We start from the raw sequence: 26998 nt of genomic DNA on the forward strand, positions 1-26998 counted from the left end.
TGGCCCTTCCCTCTGTCACAGTGACATCCCCGCCTCCTACTCCCTGATTGGAGGAGCGGCGGCGTCAAGAGACAGGAGCGTCGCCGCTGTCCTTGAGTTTCTGCGCTTGCGTGGGAGCGGGGCGTTTGATTGGCTAGCGGGCGTCGTCGTGGGCGTGGCCTCGGAGACGAGGAGGAGGCCAAACAAAGATGGCGGCGCCTGAGGCGAGCGGCCTAGTCGTTCCGGCGGAGGCCTCTCCCACCACCGGGTGAAGAGAGACAGCTCGGCCGAAGGAGAGGGGGGATATGTCGGGGCCGGACGAACGCGAGCCCGGAGGCGGAGGCGTGGTGGCCGGGGCTGCCGCCGCGGCGCTGGGGGAAGCCGCGGGGCCTGTTCCGGGCGGCGCTGAGGAAGCAGGGCCTCCTCTCGGGCCTGGAGTGGCCGCGGGAGGCGGAGGAGGAGGAGCAGCAGGCCGGCAAGCGGAGCCGGGGGCAGACTCGGACGCGCCGCCCAAGAAGCGCCTCAAGCTCCCGGGAGGCGCCGAGGGAGGAGGCGGAGGGGTGAAGCTGGAGGAGCGGCTCTACTCCGTGCTCTGCTGCACCGTCTGCCTCGACCTGCCCAAGGCCTCCGTCTACCAGGTGAGAGAGAGACACACACACACATACATACATGGAAGGCCCGTCTCGCCGCCGCCGCCGCCGCCGCCGCCTTCTTCCCCTCAGGAGGAAAAAAGAAAATGGCGGCGCTCCCCTTCTTCTCCCTCAGAGAAAAACAGGGGACCCCAGCTAAGCATTCTGGGAACTCCTCGCCTTTAATCCAGGCCTGGGTTGTCAATAATAATAAATAATAATACTTTATTCTTATATCCCGCCCCATCTCCCCTAGGGGACTCGGGGCGGCTTACAAAGGGACCATGCCCGAACAGTATAAAAATACAACGGTAAAAACAAGTCCAAACACAACAATAAATACATCAAAGTAGAAAATACAACAAAAACAATTTTAAAAGAGTTAAGACATGATTCAGTGCCCCAGAGCAGTATAATTGGTCTTCGGACTAAGGGCGAGGAATACCGGTAGGGCTAACAAGGTGAAATGCATTAGAACTTCTGATGGGGATGATACAGAGATAAGATGCAAAGTGTTGGAGAAATAGCAGAAGGGGCTCACTCTGATGTTCTTCTTAATTTAAAGTGCTTTGGAAAAAACAGGTTTTCAGATCTTTCCTGAAAGAAGTCAGTGTGGGCGCTAGTCTGATTTCTTTCGGAAGGGAGTTCCAGAGTCATAGAATCATAGAATAGTAGAGTTAGAAGAGACCTCATGGGCTATCCAGTCCAACCCCCTGCCAAGAAGCAGAAAATCCCATTGGCTTTAGCAGCCGCATCACATTGTTGGCTCATGTTTAACTTGTTGTCCACAAGGACTCCAAGATCTTTTTCACATGTACTATTGTCGAGCCAGGCATCCCCCATTCTATATCTTTGCATTCCATTTTTTCTGCCTAAGTGGAGTATCTTGCATTTGTCCCTGCCAGGGAGCCACATCTGAAAAGGCCCTTTCCCTTGTCCCCACCAAACGCGTTTGAGATGATGGCGGGAGCGAGAGAAGGGCCTCCGCGGTGGATCGTAAAGTTCATGCTGGTACATAATAGGAGATGCGGTCACAAAGATAGGCAGGACCTGAACCGTTTAGGACTTTATAGGTAATAACCAGCACTTTGAATTGGGGACCGGACATTTATCGGCAGCCAGTGGAGCTGTTTCAATGATGAGGTCCATGGATCAAGAGGTGAGGGGAAGTCATAGGGAGAAGGGAGCAAGCTTCCTTTATGCTGCCCTGGAGACTAGGATGCAATGGAACAACAGCTTCAAGCTACAGGAAAGGAGATTCCACCTGAACATTAGGGAGAACTTTCTTGCCGTTCAGCAGTAGAATTCACTCTCTGCCATGGAGTGTAGTGGAGGCTTTTAAACAGAGGCTGGATGGCCATCTGTCAGGGGTTCATTGAGTGTGATTTTCCTGCTTCTTGGCAGAATGGGGTTGAACTACCAGGTATCTTCCAACTCTAGGATTCTATAAATTGACCCTACAATCACATTGGAAGGTCTAGGGATGGCACTTCTCTAAGCATTTGTGGGTTCTCTGGTATTATTGTGTTTGATCAGTTTCTGGTGGGCTATTCATATATTTGATTATGTTAATTCTGGGAAGATTTGGGTCCTCCAGTGTGACTCTATGAGACCTAGAGATTCCAGATTGTACACTCAGGTTAAAAAAAATACAACTTTCAAATTTGCATCTTTTCCCCCTTTCATGGGTGTCTTGTGCCATTAAAACCCCACAAATGTGTAAGTCTACACTCTTCTACCATTTTTACTATTTAATATTTTTGCATGCTTCCCCAAGTCTGCAGTGACCATGAGCATTATCATTATCATTTATTATGTACATAACAACACAGCACACATGCACATGAAGTCCAAGTGTGTGGGGTTTGTCTCTGAATATCGAGCTCTTTCCAAGGGCCTAGAATATCAGAGGTATATTGATACAATTTGATAATATTGCTACCCGAAGGGTGCTCACCAATTTTCATCCTGGAAATAAGTGACTCGTGCAGTGCCATGAAGAAGGTTCAGTCCTGTTCCCAGTAGTGTTCAACATCTTTATTAATGACCTCGATGAAGGTTTAGCGGGCATGCTTATTAAGTTTGCAGATGACTCCAAATTAGGGAGAGCTAATACTCCAGAGGTTTCTGGTTCTGGAATACCATAATGCCCCCCTCCCCATTTCAGTTCACTCAGGTGCCAAAGCTAACCTGCCAGTGAGGCATTCTGTCCCCCCTCCCCTTATTTTCTTCAGAATTATTATGGAGGATTTTTCTTTCCTTCCCTCAAAAAAAAAAAAGAAAAAGGGGGGGGGTTCTCTTGTCATTTCTCAGCCTCAGTTTCCTACTCAGAAAGGATTCTGGAGTGCCATAAAGCCTTCCCTCCTTAGTTGATACAGGGACTAAGACCAACCTGCCAATGTTTTGTTTGTTGGTGAGGCCTTCAGCTCCCCTTTCTTCTCTTTGGAATGAGGGACAATTCCTTTCACTGTCTTCCCTCTCAAAAGCATGGTCCTCTGGTCACCCCTCAACATTAATTCCCTGCTTGCAAGGGATTGTGGACATTCCAACACCCCTTTATTTCCTTCTTCTTATAACCTTCCTTCCAAAAAGGGCCTTCTCTTAATCCCTCAACCCCCCTTTCTTTATTTTCTTCAGAATTATGGATAATTTCCTTCCCTTTCTTTTCTCAAGGTGCTCCTTGACCTTCCTTTTGTGAGTTCTAGAACTCTATAACGCCCCCTTCCTTAATTCATGGAGGTACCAAACCCGACCTGTCAGCGCTTCATTCATAGGTGATGCCTTCAGAATTATAGAGGATTCCCTTCCATTTCTTCCCTCAAAAAAAAATGCAAAAACAACTTCTCAGCCTCAATTTTCTATGCAGAAGGTATTCTGGAACTCTATAAAGCCCCCCTTTAATTCTTGCAGGTACCAAGCCAATGGAACATTGATAGATGATACCTTCATCTGCTTTTTGTTTCCTTCAAAATTGTCGAGACTCTTACCTTTCCTCCTCTCAAAAGGGGGGGGGTCATCCCCAGCCCACCCCCTTGAACAACATCATAAGTGATGTCTCAAACTCTCCTTTATTTTCTTTACAGTTAGGAGGAATCTCTTCCCTTTCCTTAAAAAACACACTCAATTCCTAAGGAGTTTTGTGACTATGAATCCCTTTAAAGTACCAAAACCACCCTGCCAGTGCCCCATTCACAGGTGTCTCTTTCATCAGGTCTAATTATGACCTGCTCTTGGTAGCAGTGCAGGCACGCCCTTTTTTTCCCCCAGATTAAATCCAGGTGGGTGCAATTTCCAAGTAAACAGGTGTAGGAGAGTCATGGTTTCAAGGCTGCCAGGCTGGAAACTGGAGAGGCCTCCTATCCCTTTAATGGTTGTGTAGTAAGTAGTAAGTAAGTAATTAAGTGTGTAGAAGAGGGGATTTCAGTAGGGGAGGCTTGACACACAAACAAGTAATAAATTCAAATCTTCTCTTCTACACAGACAATAAGGATTCAGTAACACCCTCCAGTTTTCGCTCTGGCAGCCTGACATGGATTATTTGGGTACAGTTTACATGTGTATGCATGGAAAAATGTGTGTTCAACAGATATGCAGAGTGGAAGTTGACCACTCCAAAAGTGACTCCCGGGCAGTAGCTTTTTTGATTTCTTAGGGTGGGTAACCAGGGGTTTGAGAGACATTTTGAATTAGTTTTCATACGTTCCAGCCAGCAGTTCTGGTGACAAATACCTGGCAAGCACCATGTTGCCCATTTCTCTGAGAGGCCTTTTTTTTCTTTCCAAAATTATAGTGTTAACTGCAATGGTTGCATCCTGTGGAGTCCTGGGATTTGCAGTTTAGAGAAGGACATTTAGAATGCTCCACCTAGGAGTTCTAGTGACTCTGTAAATTGCAAGCTCCAGGATTCAATGGGATGCAGCTAGGACACTTAAATTGTTATGTAAAAGGGCCCATTGTTAGCTTGTTTAATGTTAAACATCTGACCAAATCCACCTCAGGCCAAGTTACATACCGTACTGCTAAAAATGACAAAATGTTTGAAGCAGAGGAGAAACTACAAGCAGTTTTCTTGAGCAAGAAATCTTCAGTAAAATATGACCGGAATTTTCCTTGCTCAAGAAATTTGCTTGATAAGTTAGTTATCTTTGACATACGTTGTTAAATCTAATGATCTGTGATAGTCTGGATCGCCATCCCTCCCTCATTTGATAGGTAATACAACCCATATGAAGATGGTAAATACAAAATATAAGGAATCTTAACTATCTGGATTAGTAAATTGTAAGGATGTGAACTTATAAATGAGGCTTAAGCTATGTTTTTACTTCTCCTATATAGTAACATCTGTCTAGATCATATGTACCATCTATATTACATGGATGTCATTTCCCTTATCATATTGCATTCCTATAAGCAAAATGGAAGGTGGCTCCAAAATAGGAAATGTTCTCATTCTCTGTAACTGATGAGCATGCATATGCACCTCAGTCTTCTATCTGGCTTTGTTGGAGACATTTGTCAGTCATGGAACCCAGCCACCCTCTAATCTGTGTTTCTTCCTGAGTCAGGGGTTTATTAAATGTTAGTTCCTGGTATCCTAAATGTGCTAAAGGCACCAGCTCCTGCCTTGTCTTTGAAGTTATACAGTGCTAGCCCTGGTTGGAAATTGGATGGGAGACTGCTAACAAATATCAAGTGCTATAGTTATAGGTGATACTTCAGAGAAAAGAACTGATAAAATCACATCTTGAGTATTTCTAACTAAGAAAACCCAATGGGGAAAAACATGAAGCTTCCATAAATCATCAGGTGACTTGAAAACATATAGACACTCATTCAAATTCCTAGCAAAACATTTATGTAAATAGCAAACCAAGAGTGAGCAATTGTGTGTTTTCCTCCAATATACTTATGGCATTTATGTTGTAAAATCAGATTCAGAACTACAATACTGAGTCTCAAATTATGATCCTCCTTAAAATCCTATCCTTCTTGGCCAATGTTTAGAGATTCTGAGAGAACCTTGCTTTAAGTGCTAGGTGAGCCTCATCCAGTGCATTGGAAGCTACTAGCACACATCTCCAGCTGTGGTGTTTCCTCATTGTGTCTGTTTAGGACTTCCCATAATCTGTTGGTATGTTTTGCAATCTGCTAACACAATATGTGAAGCAAGCATGTACACATAACAACATAAAGATAGCCATGTATATATATGTGAGGGGGAGTCCTAGGGAGGAGGGAGAAAGCTTGTTTTCTGTTGCCCTGGAGACTAGGACACGGAACAATGGCTTCAAATTACAGGAAAGGAGATTCCACCTGAACATTAAGAGGAACTCCTTCACTGTGAGAGCTGTGGAACTCTCTCCCCTGGACTGTGGTGGAAGCTTCTTCTTTTGAGGCTTTTAAGCAAAGGCTGGATGGCCTTCTGTCGGGGGTGCTTTGAATGTGATTTTCCTGCTTCTTGGCAGGGGGTTGGACTCGATGGCCCGTGAGGTCTCTTCCAACTCTAGGATTCTATGATATAATGGACATATCAGAAAGGTAGTGGAGACCCATAAATGGTGCTGAGGGTGGGAAAGGTTCAGAATTTAATCTGGTATGTGGGTTGATTATTTAGTCTTGCAAGGACTGTTCCTCTTCCTAAATATATAAAATAGATCTTCTTTTCTCACAGGAAATAGATAATTATTTACAATGTTCCCTTTTCTTCTTTGGCTTTGTCTGCTTTCCTTTCATCATACTTCCAAAAACATGCCAGCCAAAGGATTTTTTCAACATAGAAATCTGTGGCATCTTTAATTTTATTTGGCATAAGATTTCTTAGACTTCAACCACCTTCTGCCAGGTGCAAGTAGACTGATGAAGTGGGCTGTAACCCATGAAAGCTTATGCCTCATAAAAAGCAAGCATTATAAGGATCATGTTTTGTTGGCTTTGGCTGCAGTAGGTTAACTGCTGGCAAGTGTTCTCCTGGATAGGTACCTAAGAAAGTACTATTTAGATCATAAAAATTGTATGTCTCATCAGACATATATGAAATGTTGAGACTTCATTGCTAGACACTAAAATTATCAGGACCAAAAAGGTCTTCTTTAAACAGTCATTAAGTTTGTATATCTTAAGTATGGAGACTGGACTTCTAATCCAGGCATAAAAGTTGAGGGGACATCTATGGACAGTGTTTCTCAAACTCTGCTCCACCAGATGTTTTGGACTTCAGCTCCCACAATTCTTAATTTGCACCAGGAGGAGCAGAGTTTGAGAAACATTGTGACGACCCAGAGATTCAGCCATGAAGACAAAAATAGTCTTACTAGGTTAGACCAAAGGCCTATTTAGACCAGTGTTCTGTTTGCACAGTGGCCAGCCAGATGTCTGCAAGAAACCCACAGTGGGGCACGAATGTTCCAATTACTGATGTTAAGAAGCAGACTGCATCTAACACAATATAAAGCCATCATGACTGTTGGCTGTTGATAACTAGTTTACCGTGGTAATGCTGTCTAGCAATTGTACCCTCTCTTCTGAGCAAAGTCTGTTGTGGGTTTCATAGACTCTTGGGATAAATGAGGCACAGCTGTGTGTTTTGTCAAGAAAGAGCTCAGTGATGTGCCTTAATGTAGTCTGCCATACCATGGAGATTCACTGTTCCTTTCAAGGACTTTTCTTGTTTGAAGAGAGAAATACTACTTTTTTCAGCTTCTCTTCTTAGTTGAATCCCTGCAACCATTTATGGGTGAAGAAGCCAAAGACTCTTCAAGCGAACCAGGAAGGCCAACCAACAATCAGATGGCTTTTGTCCAGTTGTGTATCAATGATGCCTCTTCTACTGCATAAAAACAGTCTGTTCCCTCCTCCTGTACTTAATTGGGGTAGAATAGGGAGTAAAAGAAGCAGCGTGTGAACCAGAAACACTGAGCATGTGATCGAAGCATGTGAGCTGCCTTGGTTAAGTCCCTAACTGCAAAGGTCATCTCCTTGGTGATGTTAAATTTTGATGATTGCACCCTATAATACCCACATGGTGTTCTATGGAGCATAAAGAAATGCTGGAACTGTACTGTCTCCATAATTCCTTGCTGGAAAATCAGTCAAGAATGAATTTAACTTTTCCTTTAAAAAACTGATGCAGCAGGATTAGTGGTAGAATTACCAGTATAAAGAGAGGCTTAAAATCCAGGGAAGGGAAGGGTTGTTGATAGGTGTGTGAAGAGAGGCATACAGGCAATTAAATTCTGAGTCAGTGCTGATAATGGAAACTGTGTTAGTACAGCGTCTTTATGTGGCATCCAGCGGTTTCAGTCTTGTTTTTACTCCATATTACGAGACAGCTCTCTAAAATGATTCAGAAGCTTCATCTGATGTAAGTGCAGCTGAGCATCTCATCAGGTGTTGAGAGAGGTGCATGTACATAACGTTTTCTGGATTAATTAATAATGGTAATCTACACTTGGGATCAGTCAAAGGTACTGTCTGATGTTGAAAGCATCTCTCCCTACCAGAATGGTCAAGAGCAGAAACAGGCATGCTCCCAAGGGCTGGAATGTTCTTTAAAGAAAGGTGTTTCCAAGATAAGGGAAGGAATATTTTCACTGTATTCTGCACTGATCAGGCCTCATGGTTCTGAGCATTTTACAGAGAGGAGGGAAGAGGCCTATTATCTTCTGTTACAGATGTCTGGACTGGGTCTAATGGCTTTAAGATAGTTGATTAGATCGAACATTAGAAAGATCCCCTTAATATTAAGGCTTCTTCGACCATGAAACCTGGAGAGATGGTGGGGACTCCTTCTGTGGACATCTTGAAAAAAAAAAGTCTGGACACTTTCCTGTTGGCATGCTCTAGCACAGTGGTTCTCAACCTGTAGTCCCCAGGTGTTTTGGCCTCCAACTCCCAGAAATCCCATCCAGTTTACCAGCTGTTAGGATTTCTGGGATTTGAAGTCCAAAGCATCTGGGGACCCACAGGTTGAGAACCACTGCTCTAGCATCTAGCTGGAGGTCTTGCATGGATTTGGAATGTCCGTATTTGAATATGCATGCTTACTGTGGTACGTTGGATATGGTATTCTACTCTAAAAATGAAATTTGTTTCATATGCGCCTTATGAACATAGCCTGATGGAAATAATATAAAATATTGTAATTGATTTTGTGTAGATTGAACCATCAGAAAGCTAAGATGCCATTATCTCAGTCATTCTGTGGTCAATTCTAAAGTTTTGAAAATTTTTGGATTTTGGAATTCATAATTCCAGAAAAGTAATGCTCAATCTGTACTCCAATCCATTTTAGGTATTGTGTTCCAGCTCCTGAGGATTAGTTGTCATTGTTTGGAGACAATCAGTTGCCACTATCATACTTTGGAAGATAATTTTTGGTTGACAGGCTGGGTATGCAAGGGTGCAGTAAAATAATGCCCCTCCATGACGTAAAACACCCTGTTTGCCTTTCTTGGGCTGTTGTCATTTTTTCTTGCCTCCACTTATCAACATTTCTTTCACCCCCTTGCTTTCCAGGATGTGTGCAATATTTCCTAAAGGGTGGTAAACAAGAATAATAATAAACTTTATTTCTATTCCTCTCTTATCTTCCCGAAGAGACTCAGGATGGATTCCAACAAACAAAAGCATACATTCAATGTTTTCATAAAACAGATAAATACTGGCATAAAATCCCAACAAGACCCCACATATGAAAACAGTGTTAAAAATGTAACATCAAATTAAACCTAATATCAGTGAATAGAACATAACATTGATAATTTAAACCAATTTAGTCAGCAGAATATTGTCTCTGATGGTATTAAGGGAATCCTCCAATTCACAGATGAGCAGCTGACCTAGTAACTCACAAGAGGTGAACACCGGGGCAGAATTACAGCAGTGTGTGTGCCTTCAATGCTGGTAGGAGTCTGTCAGCAACATGGCCTATTTTACAGTCTTCAGTGCCTTCAGAGCCAGAAGCCATCTTTACTTCAGACATATTTGTGTGCCTTAATTTTTTTTACTATTATCTGTGTGGTGATGTTGCTTTTAAAATCCTTTAGACAAAGTTGTTATTAGGTAGTGGGTCCAACGTGTCCTTTTAAAGACCAGCACCCTGAGGAAGATAGCTTCTTCTCTTGATAACTAACATAGCTTAGAAAAAGAAGCTTGGAATCAGGAAGGGGTGTGCCTGAAGACTATAAACAGATTAATTGCAGGGTATGTTGTTGAATTAAAGGGCCTGAATGCTGTGAATGTACAGGATAGACTGGCCTTCCCAAAATGTTTGGGTATCATTAATAAGTATGCTTAATAACCATTTATGTGTAATATTTTTGGTTTGGAGAGGACTTTGTGGTTTTGTTTTGACAGCTGCCCTGTGAGGGTTCTTTTTTCTTTTTTGCTGTTGCTTGTAGAACTGGGACTGAAAGACTCATTTGTTTAGTAGCATCCATTTAGGAGGCATTTCACATTCTATAGCACTCTTATGTCTTGATCTCACAAGGACTCATTAGGCCTTGCTTCCTAGCTGAGTCTTTGCTTCCTCGGACATGGAGTCTTAAAATTGGGAAGCTGATCGGACACTTCAGGGTATCAGCAACTGTCTTGCTTGTTCATGTCTCAGAGTCTCTCTCTTTTGCTACCAGTCATTAGATGCTCTTACTTGTTTGCCTCTCAGATTCCCAATCTTTTTCCAGATCTGAGAGATAGATGAGTAGGAGCATTGCAGCTGCTACCTCAAAGGTGGAAATGAGCAGCTGGCAGCAAAATGCTTTTGGTGGTTTTTGGATTTCCGATTAAGGAAAGCTCACCTTGTACCCTGCCCTGATGGATTAACATTATCCAGAAACAGCCCACTTTGGCCCAGGTGCATTTTGTATCTGTTTGTGCCAATTCAGCCAGTCTTTCCACAGGTGCTAAGAGGTGAACAGCCTGTTCAGTAATTGCATAATAGCTGTTCCTCATAAAGCATCACTCATATTTAGCTCACTTACCTGCTCATGAGTTTTAGGTGGTTGATTACTATTCCCTTGAATAAAACTGCTTTATTGTGAATTCTACCCTGAGGTATTTATTCCATAGTACAGTAGAGTCTCACTAATCCAAGCTAAACGGGCCAGCAGAAGCTTATATCTTGGATTATAAGGACTGATCAAGGAAAAGCCTATTAAACATCAAATTAGGTTCTTTTACAAATTAAGCACCAAAACTTCATGTTATACAACAAATTTGACAGAAAAAGTAGTTCAATACGCAGTAATGTTATGTTGTAATTACTGTATTTATGAATTTAGCACCAAAATATCACGATATATTGGAAACATTGACTACAAAAATGGCTTGGATTATCCAGAGGCTTGGATAAGCGAGGCTTGGATTAGTGAGACTCTACTGTATTAAAAATAGTTCAGAACCCTTACCGATTTCTTCTCTGCTTTTCTCCGCTATAAAGCAGTTTCTCATCTCCCTTCAACCCGACTTTATGCTTTGCCGTTTGTAGGAGTAGAGGGAACAGTTAAAGGAAGGGCTGCCCATGCTACACAACAATCATCTTCCCCTCAGAACAGTGTAAATACCCACATGCAGAGGTATATAGCACTATTACTATGCAATCCCTGTGTAATAACAACATGCAGTACACGTCAATGACTGTACTATTGCATAGTGCGAAGCTACAATTTGAACAGCAACGTGCAATGTTGCTATATGCCAGTAGAATACATTTGTCATGTTATGGCAAATGATTTGCTCCACTCATGCATAACAAGACTTACATATGTATCTCAAAAACAAAATATCGTTAATGGCCAGCTTTGTGGCATGGAAGGCCAATTTTGCAGCTTAGTGTGACCATGTTGTTTGAAGCTAGTGACTTTTTTTTTCGTGTCAGGAGCAACTTGAGTCGCTTCTGGAGTGAGAGAATTGGCCGTCTGTAAGGACGTTGCCCAGGGGACGCCCGGATGTTTTGATGTTTTTACCATCCTTGTGGGAGGCTTCTCTCATGTCCCCGCATGGAGCTGGAGCTGATAGAGGGAGCTTATCAGCACTATTTCTAAATTTCTGCTGTTGCTGAAATTTAGAATATATTGTGGGTGGCCATTTTTTTCAACAGCTTAGTATAAAGTGTGTGGCGAGACTGGATTTCTGAGCAGATAGCACCAGTGAAGTAGCAGGATACTTAGGGAGCTGGTCTTGCCTTTGTTTGTCATCTGGTGATATAGTGGGTCTGGTTGGTAGGCTATGAAAATTAAAAGGTTTGGACATTTCAAGGCTGAAAAACTGAGATGGTAGAAAAGGTCAGGATAAGAAGCAGAAGAGAGATGAAATTAAAATACTTGAAGCCTGAAACCTAAGTGAATAGATCTGGACACTATACTCCAGTGGGATATCACTTGTGAAATAGCCGGTACTGTAGGACCCCTTAATCCATGAGGGATACATTATCTGAAACCCTGGAAAAGGTTGATCATTATTAAATGCTGGTCCTGGCATACCACAGCGTCATTTTGAATGAACTAGCAAATTCTTAAAGGCAAGGTTTTCCCCTGGACATAGATAAGTGAAACCATAGACATGGGTTCCATAGTTACAGGAGTTTGCCTTTGAAAAACGTTAGTCACTCCCTCATTTATGACCTGCTTTTCTTTACAATTAGGCTTGTGAAGAACCATGTGGCATTGTAAATTGGAATAAACCAGTAAAACCAGCCTTTAGTTTTCTAAAGCACCTGCCTCCCCCTCAGGAGAACTAGCAAAGACTTAAAAGACAACAAAGAAGCCTTCATCTGGCCACCTCTTTGTTGCATAGAGTATGTGCTGTGGTTGTCTCTCTCTTGGCTGGTTGTTTACTTATTTAATATATTGCTTTTCTCCCTAGGTAATTCACAGCCAGGTTTTTAATATATAAAACAAACTAAAACCATGGATAACTATAAAAAAATGAATTAGAGCTAAAGAAGCTATCATAGTAAAATGGCGATGTTATATGATGAAACTAAATATAGCGATGGGTTTCCAATGCTGCAGTATAAACATAAAAATAGTGAAGCAATGTTTGATATTATTATTGTTAATTATTTCCTCCTTTTTTCCAGTTTGAGGCTCAGTGCATTTTACAACAAATATAGTTAAGAAAAAGATCAGCCTATAAAGAATTAATAAGTAACGTGTCTAGTTTAGGACACCACAATTCGAGAAGGATATGGACAGGGTGAAAAGTGTCTAGAGAAGAGCAAACAAAGGTTTGAAAACCATGAATCCCTATGTGGAGCAGCTGAGGGAGCTGGGTATGTTTAGCTTGAGGAAAAAAGGTTATGCGGAGACATTATAATTTGAAAGAGTGTCACATTGATGAGGGGGCAAGCTTGTTTTCTGCTGCTCCAGAGCCTAGGGCACATTGGAGCAATGGATTCAAAATGCAGGAAATGGGATTCTATCTAAATATTAGGAAGACCTTCCTGACAGAACTGTTTTAAAAGGGGAATATGCTACCTCAGAGTCTGGTAGAGTCTCCTTCTCTGGAGGTTTTTAAAAAGACACTGGGTGGCCATCTATCCAGAGGGCTTAAATTGTGTTTTCCTACATGGCAGGTTTGGACTGAATGGTTCTTGTGGTGTCTTCTAACTCTGTAATTTTACCTGCTTACAGAAAAATACTGTAATGACAATTTGAGACATGGAAATGCTTTCCGGCTGCTATAAGAATCTGCAGTACCTACAGATCTGATTTGGTGGTTTGCTTTTGCAATGATCTGGTGAAATGCTGTCTCCGGTCCTCTATTCATGCCCATGAGTGTTCTGGGGTCTTGCAGGTGGCTTACGGGCTGTCTGTGGCTGTGGTGGCTAGCAGTTCCCATGTAATGAATTCAAGTTTTAATGGAGACTTTCAAAGAGCTTTCCAATGCAGAACGTTGAATAATGTCCAACTCTGCCTCCAATGGAATGCATTCACTTCACCTCCAATGCAGGTGAAGTGGGTTCACCGGCAAGGGAGTTATCATCACTCAGTTTGGCAGGCCAGATGGGTCTGTTCTGTACCATATTCAGTATACATTTACAGGCATGTGGGAGTCCGTGAATGTCACAACAACCAAGCAAGCTTGATGAGTTTGGCCCAAGTGTCGATTACACCTCTGTGTGTCCTTGAAAACGTGCCATTTTTCTGGTCTGTCTGTCTGGTTTCAACAGGCTCTCTGTGCTTTGTTTGTTTACATATACTTCCCAGTTGCCTGTTGCCTTATAGTGATCCCATGACTTTGACTGGATTTTCTTAGGCAAGGAAGACTCAGAGGTGGTTTTTCCAGTTTCTGCCTCTGAAATGCAGCTTGTCCCAAACTGTATAAAGCATTGTTTGACATTTGCTAACTTATTTATGTCATAAATAGAATGTCCTGTTCTAGGATCGTTCCCAGTCTCCTGTGGGTGGCTCTTGTTACAGGCACATGTTACATTTAGAAATAAGTACTGCTCTGTTTAGTTGGACTCACTCCCAATGAAGTGTATTTAAGTATAGGCAGGTTTATGACAATCACTTTTCTTTAGCTTATCTGGGTGAATAAGGAAGAGAGAACTTAAATTTGACAGCTGATTTAGAGCCAACATGGTTGGGCTTGGGGCATGCTTGGTCACATATTGAGGAGGAGGAGAAGTATAGGCTGTTTTGTTTTCCTTTCCTCAGTCTTTTTCCCACCTTCCATCTTTTTTGTATTCTTGTCCAGGAATGCAGTAGAAAGATGTTGTCTTGCAAATGTGATTTTAAAGCATAAAGACCTAGTAAAGTGCCAGGATGGGGGAAAAAGAGTCAAGCTGGAGCGGAGTGAATCTTTTTTCTTGCCCCTTCTAGAAGACCTCTGACATTCTGGTTTCCGTTTTGTCCCAGTGTACCAATGGCCACTTGATGTGCGCTGGGTGCTTCATCCACCTCCTGGCAGATGCCCGGCTGAAAGAGGAACAGGCCACGTGCCCCAATTGCCGCTGTGAGATCAGCAAGAGCCTCTGCTGCCGAAATCTGGCCGTCGAAAAGGCCGTGAGCGAGCTGCCTTCCGAGTGCGGCTTCTGCCTGCGGCAGTTTCCTCGCTCTCTTCTGGAGAGACATCAGAAAGAAGAATGCCAGGACAGGTAGGCGGCCACGCTTGCTACCTTTGAATCCCAAGACTGTGTGCCAAATTTATAGTAGGATCCACAGGCTGGGAAGAACGAGTCATGATGTCTGGTTATCATAATACTTGAGCTTTCTGCTATGCTTTCTGGAAAGGTTTGAAGTGTGTGAAAGAGTGGGCAGTGTGTGAAAGAATGTGTAGCACTGATAAACCAGAGCTTTAGTGATACAGTGTCTCCTATTAGATTTAGAATTTCAGCCAGTTGCACAGAAAAAGATTTCAGGGTATGTTACAAATTCATTTGTTAGAGAATGTAACACATTCTATGCTTATTGACGAACATTTTTGTAAATAAGATTTATGATCACATTTGGAATATGGAGGATATTTTTGGCTGCCCCAGTATATTATAGTGTTAAGATGGTATAGTATATTATAATGTTAGATGTTAGAAACAAATGTTAGAAACAAATTCTTGTTTCTGAAGGAACAAGGCCACATTAAAAGCAAGGATTTGAACCACCTTCCTTCTGAAGGACAACTTATAATTGAGGATTTTCTTGGTTGGTTATTCTTTTCAGAACTGTCAGAAGGAGATATGAGAGACTTGCAACATTTAGAGGTGTGCAGATGTGATAGAAATCGGTCTTGTACCAGATCACAGAAATCATCTGATTAAATTGATCAACAGCAAGGATGTCTTATTTCATGTAGCATATAATTAAACATATTTTTTTACTAAAATCTCATGTATGTTTCATTTGTTATAACCAGTCAATAGTGTTCATCTACAGTTGCGGTAGGAGGATATCCATTTGGTTCCCTGGAGGCACTTCCTGTTGCCACTGGATTGAACGCAGTCTCTTTCTGATACAGCCTGAGTGATGGGAAGTTCTTCCTGTATTTGCACACACAGTATAGATGGTGCTGAGTCACTGGCTTTTAGACTCCTGAAGCTGTCTGATTTGTTGTTATGTGAAGTTCTATCACCGAATAGCGTTGGAGCTGAAAAGACATGGAGGATTTCTTATTGTTTACCAGTGTATATTGCCTAAACTGAATTTACATGATTATTAGTTTGTCCAACAGCTTCCTAGGGAAACCATGCCTAGAAGTTCTGCTGCTGTGTAATTTGATACTAAAAAGGGTTTGATGGACCAGGGTCTCATCTCAACCTGGTTTCTTGTAGTCAAGAATTCTTGTTGGCCTAAGCTTTGCTGGACTTTGGTGTTTCAGCATCCTTCATCCCGTGGCCTTTATCTGCCAAGCATGACTTTCAGGCCGCTACTTATTTGAGCTTTGCTTCCTCTTATACTGCAGGGTCACTCGGTGCAAGTACAAGCGGATTGGGTGCCCATGGCAGGGGCCTTTCCATGAGCTCACCGTCCACGAGGCGGAATGCACACACCCCACCAAGACCGGGAACGAGCTGATGGAGATTCTAGATGAAATGGACCAAACACATAAGAAGGAGATGCAGCTCTACAACAGCATCTTCGGCCTCCTCAGCTTTGAGAAGATCGGCTATACAGGTAATTGCTGGGTTTTGCCTAGGCTGCAGCCTTAGTTCCCTTTTTCAAAAAAAAATGCTTTGTCTTCCTTTACACAATGTTGTCAATTGTCTACTGATTGAACGTTCCTCTAGGCCAGAAGAACGGGTCTTTGCTGAGCAGGCAGGGCCACTGGACCAAATGTCTGCTCCAGCAAATCACTCTGTTGGATTCCTTTGTGTCTGCTTGAGAGCTCCAGATGAGGTTCCCTCCTGGGTCAGGCAGGGATGGTGGTGGTGAGTGTCTTAAGAGGTCATGTATGATGTAAGGAAGTCAAGTGACAGGTCGTTGTGAGGCCTGTGCACAGGATTTGGCTCTTGGATTGCTAGTTCAGAGGCTGGCAGCCTGGTTCTTCGGCATTCCTCCCCTTGCTGATTGGTAGTATTGATCCCACCCAGAAGAAGGACAACTTTGCAACTGAAGGTAAGGTGCTGGTGTTGTCTTTGGATCCAAACTGTGGATTAAAACTAGTGTTGGTTCTGTCAGTGGGTAGGTGGGTGGGCGTGAGCATACCTTGTGTGATTTGAATATTGAATGATTTCTGGTTTGGGAATCTGGTTTATGAATAACATGCACTTTGGGGTCTTTTCTTGTGGAATGAAGTATTAAGAAACTCCTATCTTTAGTCCAGATTATTGTTTACTGAGCTAGTTGTTTTGTGTGGTGGTTTTATGCCTGCTCATGCTTTCTTGGGGGTTCCTTTCAGAAGGAGACATTTCTACTGTGATTTTCTGATTTTCTTGATTTAGAGCATAAATCTAGCGTGTGAGTTTGTGTCTGTGTGTGTGTAGATTATAATGATAAATATTCAGGAATAAGGAGGAAGCAAACTGGCTTCTAACCTGGTGGAACTAAATGATGATTGCAGGTAAGTTTATGTCTCCAAGGGTATTCTGAAGCAGACTTGAAAATACATTTTTAAAAGCCAGTGTTTAATGACGGTGGGTTTCTTGAGGGAGGGAGAAAGGAGAAATGATGTTGAAGCTCACTTTTCTTTTGTTGTAAATGTTCCTTCTTTCCTACGCAGAGGATCCACTTGGATTTAGCCTTCTGTCTCCACTTCTAAGGGAGCAGGTGCTGCAGCCTGAAGGGATGCTTTGTGCTTCTCTCTTAGCTGAATTGAGAGGAAGTGCTTTAATGCTTGCAAAGCAGCATGGAGTCCTGGTGAACTCCAGCTATGAAATAAAGTGACAAGTTACCTCTGCTGTTAGGAGATATTCATGGCTCCCAGTGGACACCCAGTCAAGCAGCTGGAATCAGGTCGGCAGGCAATTCGGTGACAAAGCTGAATGTGAAAAGGAAATGAAGAGCCAGACAGGGAGGGGAGTGGGCTGTCAACCTCCATAGGCAGCAATCTGTGGGTGGTGGGGGGTGGAAGCAACTGTCACTCATCTGGTGTTCTTGAACACTCTGCCTTTTGTGAGAGAAGCCGGGTGGGCACTTTGCTCTGCCCTAGCAAGGAGACGGCTGCTAGTCGGAGAGGCAGGGGACACTTGATACTTGGAGAGGACAAAAGAAAAGGGCTGAATCGGGCTATTTGTGTGGCTTGAATAACTCCATCGCCTCCTTTGTCCAGGTGTCGCTGCTGTGCTCTCCTAACGGTCCTCTGGAAACACCGAAGGATGCAAAAAAGTCCACAGAGGTTCCCTGTCCCTGAGTTTGTCCCGGGAGAGTCCTAAGGGTTTTGTGCACCAAAGACTTTAAAAAACACTTGAGCCAACCAATCTTGATAAACTTGAACAGAACAAAACAAAACACGTCATTGCACTATGGACTCTTATCAGAAAAAATGTTTTGAACAGACTGACAGCGGACTGTGCTAAACCGTATGGGTCTAGGCTTGGCTAAAGCCTTGAATGAGGCAGTGTGCTGATCTTTGTCTCTGTGTATCTCACTCTGGGATTTTCTGCACTGTGAAACACCAGCAGGCCTTATTGCTCCATCCCAGTCCACCCACCCCTTGTTTCTTGGTTTACACTGTGGTGAACTATGCCTTGCTCAGCTGAAGACATTTGTATTGTTGATTTGAATAAAATAAAGGTTCTATGTTACAAGATTTGCCTTCTCTGACTTGGTTTTTATGCATCCATAATGATGTGTGGGCAACATTATGCTTTTATGATTCTATGAATCTATGCTTCTACTTGTCATGAACCTGGAACTATCTGCCTTGCTCTTGCTGTGCTGAATGAGCATGAAGTGTCTCCTTTATTGCCTCTGAGTGTCCCAAGAAATCTTACGCAGGTACTGGAAGAGGCCTCCAACTTGATGTTCCTGAAGGTCTGGCCTTGAATCTACGGTCTGAATGTGAGAGCAGTGATGCCATTGTACACTGCAAAACCACTCTGGGTGGTTTACTGAGGAAGTACCGCAGGAAACGGTTCTGAAATGAGAAGACGGAAGACACAGCAATGAGGGGAAAATACCACCTTTGGATGAATAAACATGGAGTTTGAGGCATAGCACTTCATTGAATGTCAATCCTTGGATTGGCCACTTTTTGTGTTCTGCTGCAGTGTTCTTCCATGACAGAGGAACTGAGGAGGGGGTGTTTGCATTGGTAGGGGTTTCGTTGACTGTATGTGGGCTTCATTACTGCTTCTTTCTCTCTACCTCTGTCTCTCTTTCTTTCCTTCTTTCCCTCGAAGATGAAACTGAAGTGTTTTTTAAAGTTCTGTAATGTATTGATGTTTTTATCTCCTTCTCTCCCCCTTCCCTCCAAGAAGCCAAGTGGCTTCTTTCCCTGACTAGCTCTGAATGGCTACTCTCACCCTGGCCTCCATACGTCATGGCAGAGAAGGCCCCACACAGTAGCTTCCAGGTAACGTGAGCTTTGTTTCTTCCTGCTGCCGGCTTCCATGAAGGTCTAACTGTTGCCTGTCTCTCCTCCCCTTCTCCTCCCCCTCTCCCCACTCCCTTCTTCATACTCTCTTGCAGAGGTCCAGTTCCGTCCGTACCGCACTGACGACTTCATCACCCGCCTCTACTACGAGACGCCGCGGTTCACGGTGCTGAACCAGACCTGGGTTTTGAAGGCTCGGGTGAACGACTCGGAGCGCAACCCCAACCTCTCGTGCAAACGGACCCTCTCCTTCCAGCTTATTCTCAAGAGCAAGATCAACTCCCCCATGGAGTGTTCGTTCCTGCTGCTCAAGGGACCCTACGATGACGTAAAAATCAACCCCGTGATCTATCACTTTGTATTCACCAACGAGAACAACGAGACGGACTACGTGCCCCTCCCTATCATAGACTCTGTGGAATGTAACAAATTGCTGGCAGCCAAGAACATCAACCTGCGTCTCTTTATATTCCAGATACAGAAGTAAAGTGTAAGCTATAAGCTTGGGATTTTCCAGGTGTGACAGAGTGAGCGTGAGAAAGCGAGCGAGAGAGAGAGAGAGAGAGAGAAAGAATGCACCACTGAACCAGAGTTACCTCGTATGGCTGCCTCGGCCCCTTTATGATCCCACAATTATTTGGTTATTTGAAAAGAATCTTTTGCATGTGTGGAATATGGCAAGCTTTTGAACGTGGCTGCTGCCTTCCTCGTCTCTCTCCATCTCTGCTAAGAACAGGTGGCTGGCTGGGGAGCTGGATGGATGCCGGCTAGGGGCCAGGCCTGAGAGAGAGCCAGGAGAGACCAGCCGGCAACCCCCACCTGTCAATACATTGTGAAAAGGCTGCCTTTGTGTCATGGTTGTTTGTGATCTCCGCAAGATGTAAGTCTCCAAAGTGGTGGCGGGTCAGGGTCTGTGCTGCCCTCCAGAACCTGGAAGTGGTGGGTTCTGTTTTATTGTACTGGAATAATAAAATCAATGTGGGGTGTAGGGGTGGGAGGGGACCTCAAGAAGACACCTTCAGGGACCCCAGTCAAGGGGATTTTTACTTTCGTTTCCTTTGTTTTTGGCCAGGCTGCTTCAAGCTGAGCTAAAGGACCACATTGCAAGGGAGAGCAAGGAGATTATCACACTACACTCTTAAATTGCCATTCCTTTACTTTGTAAAGTATCACAGTACACTCTTAAAGAGTTGGTATCTCACTTTAACTCAAATGGCTGCTTCCTGTTGAATCCCGAGGGTTGCAGTTTAGGGAGGGACCTATAAAATTCTCATCCAGAGAGCTCCTGGGCTTCACAGAACTACAAACCCCAGAAGTCTGCAGGAGGCAGCCACAGGATTTGACGTGGGATGCCAACTTTTGAAAGTATAATGTGATAATAACTCCTATATCTGCTTCCTGTGGAATTGTTTTTTTTTTCTTTAAGTTTAGTGAGGCCAGGCCTCTTTGGCTGAGAATTTTAACCTCCTTCCCTAAAGTGAAAATTCCAGGATTCCATTGGTAGCAGCCCTAGCAGTTCAAGTGAAATAACAATGCTTTAAGAGTGTAGCGTGATAACCTAAGTCTTGCCAAGGAAAGTGCTTTGCAGTGCAAATAGAACTGCCTTGGCCTTCTTCTGTTTGTACGTCAATTGTCCAAATCTCTCCCCTCCCTGGCTTTTCATAGTCAGGTGAATTAGCAACTGTCATAGAGCAATTGAATTGAGGGAGCCAGACTTAAAGGAAGAGTTGGGATGACAAACTGGCATCTTTGAGTGTTGGTGGCCCTTGCGGCACTTTCAGTGTGGTCTGAATTGCACTTCGCAAAGAGAAATCACCCCAGACTAACTATCTCTCTATTGTCCCCAATTGCTGCCCAGTTTGTCCTCTTCTTTCTTGCCCCCCCAGTGACCCTTGTCCCCCAAGCTGGCTTGATCTGACAGACTAGTTAAAAACAAGTAGGACTGACCCAAATAAGTGAATGATTCTCGGAATGCAGGGTGATTTATTCTGTCTTGTTTTTGGGAACTTTCCCAGTTTTTTGTTTTATTTTGTTTTCTTTCCTTGTGCAAGTGAGTTTAACAGGCTCTTCTAAGTAATTATGCAATTTTACAATGTGATTTTATGTATGTAAAAAGAAAAAAATAATAAATAGAGCAAGTTTATGGATGAGGATAGCGAGGGGGCCGTTCACCAAATTTCAACAAGATCTACAGGGATATTTTGCGCATTGCTCTTAAAAGGTTATTTTAAAGAGGTGTTGGGGGAGCTGGTGGGGTGAAAAAGACTTATTATGTATCATGAGGAACTCATATGTTAATACTGTGCATTCAAGATTATTTTCTTTCCTCTCCTTAAGCCTCCCCACCCCACCCCATGTTGGGCTTTTTGTTTGTTTGAATGAGGCCTACGTTAGGTGGCAATTTACACTTTATATGAACTAATTGGATCAGGTATAATGTGGAAATCCATTGCAGGTGCTTTCTTTTCTGCGACCTGTGCTGTAAAGGGGTAACAAAACAATTTGATCTTCTAGCTTTCATGTTTCCCCCTTCTCCTGACAACCTCCTAATACTAGAAGAGGCAGGCAACAAGCATTTAAAAGCTTATTTAGAAAGGTGAAGAGTGAGTCTGGGATTGTCTTCAGGGTCACCAGTCCTTGTAGAAGCATTTCGCCATGCCATGCCCAACTTGCACTTTGTGTGTCATGCCAGATTCCCTGTCTCAGGAAGGGCACCAAAATCAGCAAAAAAAGAGGTCAGTTTGATAGGTTACAAGATTCTCAAACGTTGTGGCACGAGAGATTTGTCCTGGCATATATTGAAGGAAGGATGCAAAGTGTATGCAGAGTTTCTCTGACCCATGGCTAGCAAGGGATTCAACGTAGGGAGAGGATATGTCTGGCTTCCTGGGTAGTTTCCACTTTTGCAGAAGTCTTTGAGTAACTCTCCTTCAGCCGTTCCAGTTGGCTCAGTCTCAGAATGGAGGATAGATCTATGTGAGTAGGATGCATGTCTTTTCCAACAAGGTGCACAGCTGTGCTCTTCAAAAGAAAAGCCTGCCTAAAATGCATATTTCACTTTCAGTCAGAATTGGTTGCAATTGACCATGTAAGGCATATTACCACCTTAGGGTTGTCAAAAGCACAAGACGCTGGTCTCTTCATTATTCCTGCTGTGGTATTTTTAATCTCGGTTACTCTGAATCAGGAGCTGGCTCTTGGTCTCTGAAGGGTAGGGTAGGTCAGCTGTTGTTAAGAGCTGGCTTTCTGCAACATTGCCCTTAAAATCGCCCTTTCTGGGAAGTGGTATAGTTGCTTGAAAAATGGCATAGTGCACAAATAACCCTGGCCCAAATGAATGCTTACTTGAAGTCACCTATCATGCATTCAAGGCTGAGCAATTTTCAGATAATATTGGAACCATGACAAAGCCCTTGGGCATAAAGCAAACAAGACCTGATGGAGGTCTTGGGTCGTTGTAACACAGGAGAGCCATCCTTGAGGCCCAGGGTTGGGGAGGGAGGGATCAGGGTGGCCTCCCTGAAATCCTCACCAGTGTTAGTCCCAAACTTCTTCCTTACCTTGAAGCAGGGGTCCTTCCCACACCCATTCATGTATTGACAGAGATGCAGAAAGAATTGCAAATAAATTCCTCTTGACAAAAGAGCCACCACCCTACCAATGGTTTGAAAATCTGGAATAAAAAAAAAATAAGTTTGGAGACTAATTGCCTTGCCTTTCCTTGCTTCAGGGCTAACTTTCCCTTGGAGTGAAAATGACTGAGCAAAAAAGGAGAACATTTGCAGCTATTGCCTTCTGGGGAAGACAATGGCTGCAAAAGTTCTCCTTATTTGCTTCTTGGGAAGACAATGGGGAAAAGTTAATCTTGCAATGTACTTAGAAACAGCAGGAATTCATCCCAGGGAAGCAAGTGCTGCCTGTCTTGTGATGTCTGCAACTCCAGGAGGGAGTTAGATATTACAAAAATTCTTTAGGGAGTAGTTATTACAGGTTTGATGTTACCCAGGAGTTTAGGCTTTGCCATCAAAGTTAACAGAAGGCAGGTCCTTTGCTTGGCAAGTGCTGCTAACATGCAAAACGCATGGTGAGGCAAATGGTTTATTCTCTTAAGAGAATCGTAGAATATTGGGGCATGGAGGAAGAAAAGGCGACAAATGATCTTGTCTCACTGGAACTGGAGTGTTAGGGGGAGCAGGAATGGGCAGATTTGATTGCCTGGCATCCCTGTTCTTGGGATAACAAGGTGAATTTGGAATCATGGCTTTGGGTTCTAGAAGTGGCAAGTGGAATAGAGTTTAAGGCAACTTCAGTTGGCATTTCTCTGCAGCTGAACAGCCAGGCACTTTTCCTAGGGAGCTGTGCGGCCCTTCTTTCTCCTGGGTCATCTGCATGCCAGATACTTGCCTCCATAAAGCTGCCTTCCTTGAAAACAGCTTTCTCTCATCCTTGGGCCCTCTAGATGCAAAAGGCTACGACATGGCATAGCCCTGAAGCTCATACCAGGACAGGGCATTCTGGGAGTTATAGTTCGAAACTTCTGGCAGGCCCTAGGGTTTGGGGAGACGCTGCTCTGATATCTACAGGTCAAAGTGGACTGGTTTTGAACAGCTTGCTATCTTTTTAATTGATTTCAGTGATCTGTACAAATGAACAGGTACCTTCTAAATTCTTGTGGAGTCAGATTGAATGCGAATGAACTGGTGTCTGCCCAAGCTTTTGGAAGTTATATTGAATTCTAGGCGTTTTCCTGATCATGGGAAGATGGCAGGTTCTCTAAAGCAGGGACTCCCAAACTGTGATCCTCCAGGTGTTTGGACTTCGACTTCCAGCAGCCTCCACTGTGGCCAGTAGAGGTTTATGGGAAATTGAAGGCCAAAACATATGAAAGGCCAGAGCTTGGGAAAACCCTGCTCTAAAGCAAACACATGCTGCTTTTATGCAATGCTGCATAACACTAAAGTCCTGGTCCTTCCTTCTCCAGATGAGCACTTAAAAAAGTATAGGAGCTGTTTGGCCCAGGGCTTTCTCTCTGGCCGGCCAGTGAGACATTGCTGGGGTCAAAAACATAAGAGGACTGTCTTACATGAATGAAATAACCTCAGATCTGGCCTCGAATATCTCCCTCTCTGTTGAGCCTGGCTGGGTGTCAGCATCTTTCAAGGGTTTCTTTTGGAGAGAAGCTTGAAGAAGATATTCTCCTATCTTGATTTTTGCCTTCAAGCGAGCCACTTCCTTTCTCTCTCCAGCAGATTCCTCTGCACAAGGCATTTTAGCGCAGGGATATGAACTCTATAGCCCTCTAGACATTGTGGCACTGCATCTCCCACTCGCTGTCCTGGCTGGGATCGATGGGAGTTGTGGTTCTGCACCATTTGGAAGGCTATACGGTTCTCACTCTGACTTCCTTAGTGCCACTGTTTGTTTCTATCTTGGGAGTAACGATCTTATCAGTCCTTCTCTGGCAACACTTCATAGCCTGGCTGTCCTTCCCTTTCTCCTCTGGAAAAGATGAACTGGAATTTAGAATGCCTTTGTCAGGGTGGGATTTTGGACCACTACCCACTGTCCTGCAGATGTAGTGACCTCAAAGTGGTCGAAACCGAAATGGACTGTATGATCCTTCTCCCCTCTCAGAGGATTAGATTGCACACTCCTGATCTAATCTTTCTGAAAACCAAGCCTTCGATGCGGTTGTCCATAGAAATCTCCCAGAAGGAGGAAATGCTGTGAAGGCAGGTATTGAGAATTCTGCATTGCCAAGACGAGTTAGTTAACAGTGTCATTCTTTCTGAAAACTGAGCCCTAGGTGCAGATGTCCACAGAGCTTGCCAAGAAAGCTATATTAGGGTGAAGGACACGATGCTCTGAAGGGAGGAAGAGGGAAGCTGAGCAGGTATGGAGACTTCTGCATTGCCAGGGTGGAATAGAGTGTTATGTGTTCTTGCTTGCTGTGTGAATGGGATAATGTGTGAGTGTGTTAGAGAGAGAGGATAAGAGCGGGGCGGATGGGGAGGGAGAACGGTATGGGCCTCTTTCGGGGACTGACGCCAGCCAGGCTCAGCACTGCCAGCGCCTTTGCATTTCTTCATCCTCCTCCTCCTCCTCTCACCTCGGTTGCCCTGCCCCTGACCCCTAAGCCGGACTCTGTCCAATTCCCACTCGGTAGCTGAGCCTTACCAGTCTAGTTCCTTGCTAGACGCCTGAAGATTGTAGCATGCTTCTCCGTGCCAGGAGCTCGAGAACTGGCAGACCACAAACCTCCTTACAGTATTCACTGTGGGTAATTTATTTAAAACTAGCGAATGTAGAGTTAAAAATAATTTAAAGAGAAGAAGAAGAAGAAGAAAAAACTAATGGTTTGTTTGCAAGATTGTATGTCCTTTGTACTTGGCCTGGGTTTCATTCTTTTGTGTTCCTGTCGGTTTCTTTTCTTTTTTTTTCTTTCCTCTTCTCCACTTTTTTTCGGTTTTGTTTTTGTCGAGGAGAGAAGGGGCTCTCTGTCGGGCCGTAGGGATCCAGCGGGAAGATCCTGCAGAGAGGAAATAGGGAGGGAAGGGGCTTCACTCTCCAGCACTTTTACGTTGCAGGTCTGCGACCGACGGTATTGCCGCCCCAGCCCCCTCCCCGGGTCGTCAAGGGGGACGTTTGGGGCAAAAGGAGCGGCAAAGGGGTCTTGGCGTGGTCTGGCGTGCCAGCCGGGCCGCCCCTTCGTGGCTTTCTGCCGCGACTCCTTCTCCGTTTTGATCTTTAATTTTATTTAATTTTTGTGAGCACTAAAAACATTTACGTAAGCGGCTTTTTAAACAACAAGGAATGGTTTTATTGTCGTCGGGAATGATTTATTTTGTTCCTTTGTGGTCTGCGTTCGTTTGAAGTTTCTGTATGTAATGTAGTTTAAAAAAAAAAAAACATTGCCAAACCACTTATTGTGTCATGTGTGTTGTATGTGTGTGTGTGTATGTCTGACCGAAGTGTGGGTTCTTCCCAAACGCAACACAGACTTGCTCATTTGTGCGTATGGCAGAGATTGGGTGTCTTTTTGCCCAAAGGTCATCAGTGTTCAACTCGGGGAGGATGGAGCAGAGGATGCAGACGGGGAAAGGCAACACAAATTAGGTTAAAAGGCGGTACAGGAATATCTGGCAAATCTTGAATGAATTCACGTCTCCAGAACCAGATGAATTTATTTATTTATTTATTTATTTACAGTATTTATATTCCGCCCTTCTCACCCCAAAGGGGACTCGGGGCGGATCACATTACACATATAAGGCAAACATTCAATGCCTTAACATAGAACAAAGACAGAGACAAACGCAGGCTCCGAGCTGGCCTCAAACTCATGACCTCTTAGTCAGAGTGATTTGTTGCAGAATTCCATCCTAGGGTATTAAAGGAACTGATAAAAGTCATTTCAGAAACACCTGGCATCTTTGAGAATTCTTGAACAGAAGTTCCAGCAGAATGGAAGAAGGCAAATATTGTCCCTATCTCTAAACGGGGGAGAGAAGAGAAGGGACCCAAACAATCACCTCTCAGACCCCCGCTACTCTGCCCTATATCCCAGAATCTGATCCCAGGTTATCTGGCAGTGTAGATTTATACGATCCAGTTCAAATCAGATAATCTGACAATAAGGCAGTGTAGATCCAGCCTCCATCAGCCTGACACTAATACCAGGAAAAATTCTGGAGCAGATTCTTAAGAAGACATTCTGTAAGCACTTAGATGTCCTGTTTTGTCTTTGAAGAACAGCCTTAAAACACTGTGGTAAGTAAATGAAAACTGCTTTACTTCAGCAAAACATAAAGTACAGCACACTCAGTGGAATAATGCAAAAGGAAGCAAGGAAGTCTTAGGGCAAATGCACTTCTTAGTCTCTGATACATTCCCAAATCGAATAGCAGTCTCACTTC

At 43.7% G+C, this 26998-nt stretch overlaps 1 protein-coding gene across 1 annotated transcript; it reads left to right on the forward strand.

Moving 5' to 3' along the window:
- On the forward strand, nucleotides 1-26004 carry zftraf1 (zinc finger TRAF-type containing 1). The gene is made up of 4 exons (XM_003229369.4): nucleotides 1-617; nucleotides 14471-14709; nucleotides 16011-16222; nucleotides 19178-26004. The coding sequence occupies exons 1-4, from the start codon at nucleotides 285-287 to the stop codon at nucleotides 19567-19569; spliced, it is 1176 nt and encodes a 391-aa protein (XP_003229417.1). The 5' UTR covers nucleotides 1-284; the 3' UTR covers nucleotides 19570-26004.
- Nucleotides 26005-26998: the final 994 nt, after the last annotated feature.

This window comes from Anolis carolinensis, chromosome 4, assembly GCF_035594765.1.
Source record: "Anolis carolinensis isolate JA03-04 chromosome 4, rAnoCar3.1.pri, whole genome shotgun sequence".
In the NCBI taxonomy this organism is placed as follows: domain Eukaryota; kingdom Metazoa; phylum Chordata; class Lepidosauria; order Squamata; family Dactyloidae; genus Anolis; species Anolis carolinensis.

Bases quoted from the DNA above. Each gene is read 5' to 3' on its own strand.
- zftraf1 (XM_003229369.4), top strand. From the start codon at position 285: ATGTCGGGGCCGGACGAACGCGAGCCCGGAGGCGGAGGCGTGGTGGCC. The intron at 618-14,470 runs GTGAGAGAGAGA...GTTTTGTCCCAG, and splicing joins CCAAGGCCTCCGTCTACCAG to TGTACCAATGGCCACTTGAT. The intron at 14,710-16,010 runs GTAGGCGGCCAC...CTTATACTGCAG, and splicing joins AAAGAAGAATGCCAGGACAG to GGTCACTCGGTGCAAGTACA.